The sequence below is a fragment of the Oncorhynchus gorbuscha genome, linkage group LG02 (assembly GCF_021184085.1).
Source record: "Oncorhynchus gorbuscha isolate QuinsamMale2020 ecotype Even-year linkage group LG02, OgorEven_v1.0, whole genome shotgun sequence".
NCBI lineage: Eukaryota > Metazoa > Chordata > Actinopteri > Salmoniformes > Salmonidae > Oncorhynchus > Oncorhynchus gorbuscha.
The window spans coordinates 89,360,463-89,373,408 of NC_060174.1; the positions used below are offsets into that span (position 1 = coordinate 89,360,463).

Genomic DNA, 12,946 nt, shown 5'->3' on the forward strand with positions numbered 1-12,946 from the left:
AATCAGACACCAGTTAAAAGGAAAGAGCAGCAATGAGTATACTGTGGCTAGCAGAATCCAGAGTAACCCTTCCCTGGTCTAACCTCATGTACCAGGCTATAGGCTGTTGATGACCTAGCATTGACATCTGGTTGAAATTATGTAATTACAACCAGATTACAACTAGTTTACAACCAAATGAAATTATATCATTACAACCGGTATACAACCAACAGGTTGTAATTTGGTTGTAATGACACCATTTCAAACAGTTTTTCTGGCTGGGTACCGTCCCCCTACTTTAGGGTTGGCATAGAGCAGGCCTCACCTGGTCTGTTCGTTGGAGAACTCAAGCTCGCCCTTGGTCTCCTCGTAGTCCACGCCGGCACGGGCGCTGCCATCCTCAGTGCGGTAGGGCAACATCACGGTGCCCCGCGAGCCAGAGTTCCGCACCACCGTCACCACCATCGTACCGGAGCTCTCGCTCACTCGCAGCACGCGCTCGCCGAACGTGAAGATGCCGGCGTGGTCGTCGTCCAGGATGGTAACCATGGTAACTAACGGCTCCACCAGCCGGCCCTTGGGCGGCGTTCCCAGTGAAACCTCGTTGCCGCCCTCATCCAGACGGAGATTCTGCAGCCGCACAAAGAAGTGCTCGTCTTCCTCGAAGACGTCGTCGTCCAAGATGCCCACCTGAAAAGACAGGGGACACACAAAAAGTTGAGTGTGGAATTACTGTATGCATTGAGACAATCTTATTTAAATGCCCAGTGCAGTCAAAAATGTGACTTTCCTGGGTTTTATATATATTTCCATGTAGGAATAATATTGTGAAATTGAGAACATGATGATAATGCACTTTTTAGTGTGAGAGCTGTTGGAAATTTCATGTTGCTTTGGTGGGATGGAGTTTTGGCCTGCCTGTTGACATCACTCCAATAAGCTGTTATTGGCAAAACCTTTCTGCCAATAACAGCTAGTTTTCCCCTCCCCACTCAGACCACTCCCAGACAGTCCTAGCAAAATTCTTCCTTGAGAAATTGCTCCTGTTAATGAAGAAGTTATTTTTGTTCCTTTTAGAGCATTTTGATGAAGAACAATCACAGTAAGGTACTTAATTGTTACCCAGAAATGATTTGATATTGAAGTAAAAACAGCTGCATTGTGCCTTTAATCTAATCTCATCTGAAATGATTTAAACTAATCTCTAATCCATCCAAGAGCAAGTTTTCCCTTGCCACTGTCGCCTTTTTTCGCTCTTTGGAGGTGCAGGCCATGACAAGTTGCTCACAAGTACTGTACTAGTAAATTGACTAGTAAACAAATACTAGTCAATGAGTTAGTTGATTGATTGTTTGGTTGATCAAAGTATTATTCAAAACTACAGTAAACAGCGACTATTCACCTCCCTCCTCTCATAATTTCCCATCCTCTTTTCCCCTCTCCTTCCTTCTCTCTCCTCTCCATCTAACCTTAATCTCCTTCCGACTCTCCCCTGGTTTGAATACCAGCGTCCCCTCGCTAAACTCATAGTCCGCCCCGGCATTTGCCGAGCCATTCTCCGTGTGGTAGTCCACATAGAAGGTGTGCTGCCCCATGCCACCCTCACAGATCACTGCTAGGCTCAGGGTACCACAGTTCTCTGTGCACTGGTACTGGGCACGCTCAAAGGACAGGTGGGTGCACGTGGCCCTGTCCTCTTTCTCCAGGGCTCCGCACTCCGTTGCGGCGGCTTTGCGTCGCGTGTGCTCGGCGGCATGCTTCTTGAGCACATTGCCGGCACCGATCATCATGCGTGTGGCTTGGATGCGGTAAAAGGCGCGGCTCTTCCTCTGCTGCACCAGAGCTGAGTAGTTGGCCATCTCGATAAGCTGCTCCAGGTCTTTGTCCGGGTGCTTCTGCTTCAGGTCCTTCAGGATTCGTACCACCTAGGTTAGGTCACAACGTAAACACAATATGAACTAAATGCTAATACCAAGCTTAAACAAGGATAACAAAATGATACCGCAATGTAAACACAATGTTTGAAATACAACGTTAACACAATGTTTTTTAAAAAGGAACAGCACCAGGGCCAAGACACGTAAAGGACCAATACCATCTCCCAGCCCACTCCACTCTCCTATAATGCTAAACTCTTCTGACTCGTCCTGACTATTCTCTTTCCTGATCTCCTGGCTCAGCCTACCTCATCTCTGTTCTGGTCCAGCTCCTTGCCTGTCTGAACAGAGACTGTGCAGACACTGGAGGAGTTTCCAGCAGTGGAATTGCTATCCGAGAACTTAGCGTCCATGATTACATCGATCCCCTTGGGCGCCAGGTCACCTTCCGTTTCCACAACAATGCCATGCCGCTTGTCGGCACGGTAACGCTTGTGCATGTACTTGTAGAAGAGCAGGCGGCGGTCGGCGATCCAAGCCAAGATCACACACACTGGGAAGTAGAGCAGAGTGACCAGAGCCTCCCACACCTGCAGAATTAACACACAACATTTCTATATAATATAAAAACACACAAATGCATACAAAATCTGTCTATAAACCCCCGCTGACACAAAAACACAGACACACACACGCAAATAATACAGACCTCCACTACTCCCGGGGAGATAACAGCCAGGATGAGGTAGAGCCAGATGTAAGCGAAGATGCTCCAGAAGGCTGTGATGAAGAACACTCTCAGATGTTTGATCTTTCGCGACTCCCCGTCGGGGATGACCCACACACACACTCCGATGATCACAAACATGTTGAAGGCAGCGCTGCCCACGATGGTGCCCGGTCCAAGCTCACCCGCGTCAAAGTTGTGACCACACACCTGCCAACAAGACAGCAAAGAAATCAAGTTGAATAACAAAATTGTCAGGACCCGGTTACGAACCCGGGTCTCCGGAGTGAGAAACAGTCACTTAACCAACTGAGCCACGAATAGTCGGCAGAACCCAGAAGATGAGGCAGACACAGCAGTACTTGAGACGGTGTATTTAATTAAGTAAAAAGTGAAGTTCTTCAGGAAAACATGTAACTCCACAACCTCACAAGGAATTCCACAAGAACAAAGGTAATCCTCCAAGACAAAAAGGTAAATCCACAAGGTGGAAGGTATAGCACAAAAAGCCTCAAAAGATACTCAAAAACAAACAAACAAGAACAAAAAACAGAATTCCACAAGAGAGTCCACCGGGATCAACAAGAGTTCACAGAATACTAGGGCTGGGTGCTAACATACAAACACAGAGCAAAGAACAGAGGAAAACAAAGGGTTTAAATACAATCAGGGGAAACGAGGCACAGGTGAAAATAATAATGGGGATCAAGGGAAAACAAAAGGTCAAAAGGCACAATGGGGGCATCTAGTGACCAAAAACCGGAACAACCCTGGCCAAATCCTGACAAAAATAAGCTAGGGTTACGCTACCTCCATTAAGGTATCTGTCAATGGGGAACCCAGTCTAATTCAAGCAAATCAAGGGTCCGTCAGGTGTAGCATGTAGTACAAAGGGATTGTGGGGACACTCAGGGTTAGTGTGTAGAGCCTTGCACTGGCATGAATTTTAAGCCTGAGCCCTAACCATACTCGCAACATTCAGGCCCTACCCTACCCAGGCCGATTGCTTCTGCGAAATTGAAGGCCCTACCCGAAATGCAAGATCAGAAATAACTTCCTCCATTAGTAAATGCATTAGCCGCTCCTCTCTGTCTGTCACTCGCTCCCTGCGTGCAGGTTGAAGCACTTCTGACATCCTGTTATGATCTTACTCAGATATGACTGTACCGCGCAGGGGAGCAAGCGCAAATGGCTCAGCTTCAAAATGTTAGTTATCAATTTGTGATACCTGAGCCCTGCCCGTACCCTAGTTAGTGATGAAAGATACGACCTACCCAGCCCTAACCTGATGGGTTTGGGGTTTATGGGGAGTGGGGACACTGGAGTAGTGTGTTGTATATACTCTGGGGTGGTGTGTAGTGATGAAGGTTTTGTGGGGTCACCAGCATACCTCGATGACAGAGAGAAGGATCTCTGGTGCAGAGGAGCCCAGGGCCATGAGCGTGAGGTTAGACACAGTCTCGTTCCAGATCCGCACAGTGGTCACTGACGTCTCCCCATTGGGTTTGGTGATAGTCACCTCTTTCTCCTACAAAGACAAGGACACACATCACAGTTAGGGGAACATGCAGCTAGTGTTTTACCAATACAACAATTCAGTGATATTGCCTATGAGCTGATGCTAGAGGACAGTATTTCAAAAGTTCCAGAACTTTCACCAAGTTCACAGGTTTTTCAGAAATCCCGGTCTGAGAAATCCCAGAATCATTCCTGCTAAATTTCTGAAAAACCTGGGAACTTTGGGGAAAGTTTTCAGAATCACCACAGCATGAGAATGACTGAAGGACAAAACAAAGAGAGAAGTGGTCACTGGTCACCTGGGAGGTGATGACCTCGATGGAGGCCATGAAGCGGTCGGCGATGATGGACACACCCAGGAACATGTACATGAGGCAGGTAAAGTAGACTATCGCCCTCCCCGTCTGCTCCGCCAGTGGAGGGCTGAGTGGTAGCCACACAGGCAGCACAATGCCAGGTCTACACATCACCTTGTCTGTGCACGCCCGCTTGCCCCCTGTGGTGTTACCAGATGGGGAAGCTGGGGTGCCTGATACAGATGCCCGCTCCACCACCTGAGGCTTGGAATGGAAGGAAGAGGTGGCCGGGTGGGGCAGGAGGAGGAGGATGGAGAGGAGGAGTAGGATGGATGGGAGTGGGGGATACACAGGGTGGGGTCCCATGCTATCCCTGAGTTAGGTGGTGCCTGGGGTCACCGGAGGAGCAGCTAGGTAGGAACACTCTCCTGAGAGAACATTGAGAGAGAGAGAGAGAGAGAGAGAGAGAGAGAGAGAGAGAGAGAGAGAGAGAGAGAGAGAGACCAAAAGAACAACAGAGGTTGAGGATGTGGCTCTCTAAATTGTTCACTAGGGTATATTAATAAGGTTTACAATACATTCAACTGTGCCACTCCCCACATAAATGAATGCCATTTGGGTATTTCTGAGATGAATTAAAGGGATAGTTCACCCCAAAATAAAAATAAAATGGTTCCTAACCTACTTACTTTAAAGTAGTTATTTTAACATTCTGAATGTCAGCAATGCTGCTATAATGACCATTTGATAAGTATTAGTATAATATTTATTGCTATTGTTTGTTTGTTTGTTTTGAACTGTTTATCTGTTTCTTGTGCTGTTTTTTGTATGCGCCTTGGTAGGGGTGGGAGGGGGATTAAGGATTGGGGATGTTTCATATTTGTTTATTTAGCTACAGTCACCAACGGTTAATATTAGCAGCTAGGACTAATACACAATGGAAGTTAAGGGACCCGAGTTAGCATGCTCTACATTGTCAAACATTACCTTAGTTACTTCAAACCCGAGTTCTCTAGAAACGTACCATTGTTTTACAGTCATCGATGCCAATGCTAGTGGTTGGGCACTGGAGCTTAGTAAACAAAACCCAAAGCGTGGATTGAAGTCTCTTCTGGCACACAGACCATTCTCAAGGTAAGGAAATATAGACAAATATCGTCAAAATGAAAAGAACAAGGACTAATGAGTGTGTGAGTGAATATGCATGTTACCTCACTCTGGCGGTATCAAATGCCAGTCTAGACAAATGCAGAGTGCTATCAGTCAGCAGTGATCTAATCGAGAGGAGAGGAGAGGAGACAGAAACAAGAGAGAGGGGGAGAGAGAGTGAGGAGGGTGGGAGAGAGAGTAGAGGTGCAAACAAACAAACAGAGAGAAGGTATAAAGACACTGATATAAGATCACTGCAGGAGTCAAAGAGATACAATGACAGAAACATGAAAGAACATTCAAACACAGTAAGATGTGAGGCCTGTATAGTACTAAAGGTGGTGCAGCGGTAACACTACATGTAGGTACCATTTAAGGGAAGGTTTTGCATGTAGGTTATAGACAGTTAAATATAGCTTTAATATGTTTATAAATCATGAACTAATAATTATATATCGAAAGTTATTTTAAAAGGGAAAACCACCCCCCTCAAACAGAACCTTAATGTAAAGTCCTACCAGAGCACCTTTGAAGGTGGAGATCAGATGCAGGTGGGGTAACACTAAACACCCTATCTGACTTAAACCCATCCTTACCCTGGAGTGGAGCTGCCCACTGGCCATGGGGGGTTTATGTCACAGCGTGAGGCCACCTATAGGGTCACCTGTCACCCCCCCCCCCCTGCACAGGTAACCCTAGGGTGGTGTGTGTGGCACCATGTCTTATTCATTGAGAACTTAAGGTCATTACTTGTTCAATTAGTTATGACGGGCACAAGCCTGGCTGTGACTGGTCCCCAATAAACATGCATAATGAAAAAAGGGTCCTTACAATGGAAAGAATCTGTCTATTAGCAGGTCAAGTATGCTGCCATGATAACTTTGAAAAACAGAATGGAGGCAGACATCTTAATGGTTTTTGATGATAACTTCTGTAACTAGCTACAAATACATTAATATTTGTCTACACTACTAAATACGGGGTACATTTTCAGTGCTATCACAAACAAGACCTATGCTTTAGGCTAATGCTAATTTGAACTGTTAATAGATAAGAACTTTAAAACCCCATGTATGTCATCTAGGGCAGTGGTTCCCAAACTGTGGGTCAGGACCCACTTGTGGGCATGGCAGGGGTCCAGGTGAGACTTTTTTTTGTGCATTGTTACAATTCAGTTAATTTGAATTTGTCACAAGAGCTCATAGTCAAATCTACATAACAGTTAAATATTTTAAAGAGGATGATTTTATAATTATTTTTTACTTTTGTCTGGTCTGGGTATATTTTTTCACCACTCAACCCTTTTGCAATTGGTGGGTCAGGAAGCAGAATGTTTGGGAACACCTGATCTAGGGAACACACACACACTTATTACATAAAAAATGTGCATGCATGCTTGAGTGTATGTTTGTGTAAGTCAATGCATGCAAGGTTGTGCGTGCATGGATCATACATGCATGTGTGGGTGAAAAAAATGGGGATGGGTCATCTATGGACTTGAAAGAATGTGTAGAGCATGAGCTTGTGTGTGTGTGTTTGTGGAGGGGGGGTAAGTGATTGAGTGAGAGTGAGTGATGGAAATGGAAGCGTGCTGGCAGGTGTGCGTTGCCCACGGTAACAGACACCGCAGTGTTGCATCATTGATGCCTCCTGTGCCTTGGCAAGCTCATTATTAGGTTGTGATTGAAAATGTGGCCCCGACCACCATGCACCGCATCACATTTCACTTTCCAAGGCCTGCTATGGTTACCATGGCCTCAGACTGAGGGCCACCTTACACCGGGCAGTGGGGCCAAGGGGCCCGAACCAAAAATAACCCACCGACTGTTCACACCTGGACAGGAATACTGAACAGGTGACAGAGCACAGCAAAGAGAGATGCTGTAGTATCAAATCAAATCAAATGTATTTATATAGCCCTTCGTACATCAGCTGATATCTCAAAGTGCTGTACAGAAACCCAGCCTAAAACCCCAAACAGCAAACAATGCAGGTGTTGAAGCACGTTGGCTAGGAAAAACTCCCTAGAAAGGCCAAAACCTAGGAAGAAACCTAGAGAGGAACCAGGCTATGAGGGGTGGCCAGTCCTCTTCTGGCTGTGCCGGGTGGAGATTATAACAGAACATGGCCAAGATGTTCAAATGTTCATAGATGACCAGCATGGTCAAATAATAGGTCTGGGACAGGTAGAACGTCCGGTGAACAGGTCAGGATTCCATAGCCGCAAGCAGAACAGTTGAAACTGGAGCAGCAGCACTAATTGATTAGTAATACTAATCAACAGACTTACAAAATACATAAACACTCCTTATGACCCTTAGGCTGTGCTATTATGGACATCATACACACAAATAGAGGAGGGAGCCACACAAACACATACTTAACCTTGTAAACATAAACCTTATCGACAGACAGCTAGCTGCCTGTAAACTCACACTCTGAGGCCTGGTCCATAAACAACCCCTCACTGGTAAACTTTTTATTTTATTTTTATCTTTTATTTAACTAGGCAAGTCAGTTAAGAACAAATTATTATTTACAATGAAGGCCTACCCTGGCCAAACTCTAACCCGGACGACACTGGGACAATTGTGCGCCGCCCTGTGGGACTCCCAATCACGGACGGTTGAGATACAGCCTGGAATCAAACCAGGGTCTGTAGTGACGCCTCTAGCACTGAGATGCAGTGCCTTAAACCGCTGCACCACTACACTTCATGTAGATCTGAGAGGACTGAATAGATATAACATTTGGAACACTGGCCTAATATTGAGTTGCGCACCCAGCAACATTTCAGTTCTTGACACAAACCGGTGTGCCTGGCACATATTTTGTCTTGCCCATTCACCCTCTGAATGGCACACATACACAATCCATGTCTCAATTGTCTCAAGCCTTAAAAAGTATTCTTTAACCTGTCTCCTCCACTTCATCTACACTGATTGAAGTGGATTTAACAAATGACATCAATAATGGATCATAGCTTTCGCCTGGATTCACCTAGTCAGTGGATAGAGCAGGTGTTCTTAATGTTTTGTACACTAAGTGTATTAATAACTGATAGGCTTGGTAGGACTTTCACCATATTGCTTCTATCTGTCAAATTATTTCAGATCTCCACAAGTGCTTACTGCACTGCACTGCATTGTCCGTTATTGAGGCCTTTTCTGGTTGGGACCCAGACTCATCTGTGGCAGTTCAAATGTGTTTACATTGTGATTCTGATTGGGTCAAGGCACTACTAAGTGGTGCACTCACTCTGGGTTTCCAATCCATATTGAGATCAATGCCTTTAGGTTCTCCCTCTGGACCACCATCAGGCAACACTGCAGATGAAACCCGTTTATAAGAACAGTTAATCGATAGACTCATTAGGGTAACAGAGGTGTAGAGATTATTTATCACTCCCATAAATCCCATAATAGACTTACAATGCATTCTGAAAGTATTCAGATCCCTTGACTTTTGACTCTTTTTACAAATGTAGTCTTGATAAATAATTAAATCCTCAATCTGAACACAATATTCAATAATGACAAAGGGAAAACAGTTTTTTGTGCAAATGTATTAAAAATTAAAAACAGAAATACTTATACAAGTATTTATACAAGTATTCAGACCCTTTGCTATGAGACTAGAAATTGAGCTCAAGTCCATCCTGTTTCCATTGCACATCCTTGAGATGTTTCTACAACTTGATACAAATTAAACAATTTACCTTTGGTAAATTCAATTGACTGGACATGGTTTGGAAAGGCACACACGTCTATATAAGGTCCCACAGTTGACAGTGCATGTCAGAGAAAAAAAACAAGCCATGAGGTTGAAGGAATAGTCCGTAGAGCTCCGAGACAGGATTGTGTTGAGGCACAGATCTGGGGAATGGTACCAAAACATTTCTACAGCATTGAAGGTTCCCAAGAACACAGTGGCCTCCATCATTCTTAGATGGAAGAAGTTTGGAACCACCAAGACTCTTCCCAGAGCTGGCCGCCCGGCCAGGGCCTTGTTCAGGGGATGACCAAGAACCCAATGGCCACTCTGACAGAGCTGCAGAAATCCTCTGTGAAGATGGGAGAACCTTCCAGAAGGACAACCATCTCACCATCAGTAAAAGGCACATGACAGCCCGCTTGGAGTTTGCCAAAAGGCACCAAAAGGACTCTCAGACCATGAGAAATAAGATTCTCTGGTCTGATGAAATCAAGATTGAACTCTTTGGCCTGAATGCCAGGCGTCACGTTTGGAGGAAACCTGGCACCATCCCTATAGTGACGCATGATGGTGGCAGCATCATGCTGTGGCGATGTTTTTCAGGAACAGGGACTGGGAGACTAGTCAGGGTCGAGGGAAAGATGAACGGAGCAAAGTACAGAGAGATCCTTGATGTAAACCTGCTCCAGAGCACTCAGTAACTTAGACTGGGGTGAAGGTTCACCTTCCAACAGGACAACGACCCTAAACACACAGCCAAGACAACGCAGGAGTGGCTTCAGGACAAGTCTCTGAATGTACTTGAGTTGCCCAGCCAGAGCCCGGACTTGAACCCGATCGAACATCACTGGAGGGACCTGAAAATAGCTGTGCAGCAATGCTCCCCATCCAACCTGACAGAGCTTGAGGGATCTGCAGAGAAGAATGGGAGAAACTCCCCAAATATAGGTGTGCCAAGCTTGTAGTGTCATACCTAAGAAGACTCTATGCTGTAATCGCGTCCAAAGGTGCTTCAACAAAGTACTGAGTAAAAGGTCTGAATACTTATGTAAATGTGATATCCGTTTCTATTTTGAATACATTTGCAAAAATAAATAAAACCTGTTTTTGCTTTGTCATTATGTGATATTGTGTGTAGATTGATGCGGGGAAAAAAATGATTTAATACATTTTAGAATAAGGCTGTAACGTAACAAAATGTGGAAACATTCAAGGGGCCTGAATACTTTCCAAATGCACTGTAGTTCCCAGGCTAGAGTGTATTTTAATTCAGTTCACAATGGGTGAGAGCTTAGATGGGTTAATGACTTCCGTTGTGTTTCAGTCTCTCTACTCAGCAGATCTGCAGAGGGCAAACTGTTGGGATTGTGGCTGCTGCTCAGCTGTTTGCGTCTCCTTGTTTAGATCTGTGAGACCCTGACTGTGTTTTAATAGTCTTATGTGGCCAAATGCGGCCCACTTATGGAGCAAATTTTGAATTTGTGTTAGGATATTGAATTTGAATTTAATATTATTGGATTTGTAATGCAATAATTGAATAATTGAATTCATAAATTGAACTTGATTTGATTCCATCTGTTCTCCTTTGCCTTTCCTGACTGAAATTATGGTTTATAAACTTGATACGTAATTTAAATAACATTTAAAAACTGAATTAAATTCTTGCTTGTTGACTAAAACCAGAAAGTATGTAGAAATGATAATGGATGTAAATATTTTAATAATTGAATATTTGAAAATATTGAACTACTTTCTAACTCTCTAACAATGACCAATAATGAGATTTAAGCATTCCACGCGCCTTCCAAGCAAGCTGTTCTTTGATGGAGAAGGTCGTTTCCCCTGTACTCTCTGAGGTGTCAGTACGGTAAACCGTCTCGTCCGTCGCCTGTTCTGTTCCTGTACAGGACACTGAGCTGTGTGACAGCTCTTCTCTCGTTAACCCCAGCGACACGGCTGCTGTCTGTCAGCGACGCCGATAAGTGATTGCCTGGGATTAATTTACACAGATAGCAGCGTCAACAAAATGGGAGTTAGCACCTTTTACCGTTTCATATTTTCTCTCCCCACATGGTGACGGAGGGGAAGCGTCAGGTAAGGTAAGGGATACTGTCTCTCTAGGTTCAGGTGAGGGAGAGAGTGAACGAGAAAGAGAGAGAAAGTGAGAGAGGAAGAGACAGAGATGAGTGTTTTACACTTAAGCAAAGTGAGGTCTTTCTATGTAAATGGACCCCACTGCTGAAGGAATAATATAAGAGAATACACTCAAATGGGCCAAGAATGGTTTTTAAAATTATATAGAGAAAAAAAGTCACTATCAAAATGTTTTTGTTGTTGTTTAATTTCATAAGCCTAAACATGCTACATTGTTATTAAATCTAAAAATGCTTATATTACCAATACGTATGTTGGCAATGGCTAGTTTAAAAATACCAAAGTGTGGATTGCAGTCAGTTCTTGTACATAAAGCTCTTTCAATGTAAGGAAACAAATATACTATTCCTTTAATAGAATGCCTGTGTTGACGTTTTATAGCACTTAACAGGAGTAAAGAAGACCACAAACCTTCACTCAAGTGAACTGTAACCATCATGGTGCAGGTGGCAGTATACTCCATTTGCATTAATTTTGTCAATGAGAGCATGCTGGCTCCATTCTGGCTCAAACACAACACACTGGACTCTCTACAGTGACTCTGTTTTGGCTCAAAGACAACCCAGCTTCAAGTCTTTCACTGTGTTTTTTTTCCTAAAGTGAATGTGTTTCAGGAGGGTTAGCATGCCAAAGTCTGCCTTGTTTCTGTTAGCACACAGAGGCCTGTATACAGCATTACTCCTAACATGGACATCTTAGAAATAACCCTTTTGGTCTTTCCACGGAACACACTTTATTATTCAATGCCCTTGAAAATATGCCAAAGCAAAACCACAAATGCGATAGCAAAATGTAGCTACTCGCAACAAAGCAACCGATCCATTATGCCGTAATGGTAATGCTAGTTTGAGTTACCCACAAATCATGGCAGTTAGACAGTCACCCTGTTTGCTGTTAAACGAAAGAAAGGAAAGTGATCCATCCCTTTAATAAGTAAAGCGAGGGCTGTCCATGGAACCTGTAAGAACCAGATGAGTCAGAGTGTAAACTAATCTACCTCTGGCCCCGGGCCACACAGACAGACAGACTGTCATAGCACTGTTACAATTAGACCTACTATCATAAAACTGTTACAATTCTGATATAAGTGAGGGATGTGTACATGCAGATGTTCAAGATGATTAAGAATAGGATTGCCGGACACACAGTAATTCATGGTTACCAGTATTTAGCAGACGCTTTATCCAAATTAACTTCCATAATGTTACAATTGTGACTTCACTGAAAAGGCCTTTTTGAAGAGCAATTTACCGCCAACACATTGCATCTGTTAAGACAGAGGTAATAATTACCACTTGAAAATAAATGGGATCCTGGACCTCTGGTTCAAAGTTAGGCCTAATCTAGGATTTGTTAAATAATCTCCCGGTTAGGTTGTTTTCCATATTCATTTTTTTCCACACATAATGAATGTCCAGATACAGTATATGTGAACCTTTTCAGTTTTAAAACTTTCCATTAACAAAGGGATGATAATAGGGATGCAAATGTCTGACTCAAAGGGAAGATCAGTATTTCACAATTTAATG

The 12,946-nt window shown here is 43.9% G+C and overlaps 1 protein-coding gene across 6 annotated transcripts in view; it reads right to left on the minus strand.

The window, feature by feature from the left end:
• The window catches only part of slc8a2a (solute carrier family 8 member 2a), a 61,844-nt gene that overhangs the window by 18,870 nt on the left and 30,028 nt on the right, over nucleotides 1-12,946 (minus strand). For 3 of the 6 annotated variants that reach the window (XM_046326141.1, XM_046326097.1, XM_046326123.1), the window contains 7 exons: nucleotides 5,612-5,674; nucleotides 4,404-4,828; nucleotides 3,977-4,114; nucleotides 2,569-2,796; nucleotides 2,168-2,449; nucleotides 1,452-1,907; nucleotides 308-672 (listed from right to left, as the gene is read on the minus strand). In XM_046326141.1, the coding sequence (XP_046182097.1) occupies nucleotides 308-672; nucleotides 1,452-1,907; nucleotides 2,168-2,449; nucleotides 2,569-2,796; nucleotides 3,977-4,114; nucleotides 4,404-4,766 (1,832 nt within the window). In that variant the 5' untranslated portion in view covers nucleotides 4,767-4,828; nucleotides 5,612-5,674. Of the gene's footprint in view, nucleotides 1-307; nucleotides 673-1,451; nucleotides 1,908-2,167; nucleotides 2,450-2,568; nucleotides 2,797-3,976; nucleotides 4,115-4,403; nucleotides 4,829-5,424; nucleotides 5,473-5,611; nucleotides 5,675-12,946 lie in introns of all 6 variants that reach the window. The other 3 variants (XM_046326114.1, XM_046326132.1, XM_046326106.1) reach the window with 2 other exon arrangements.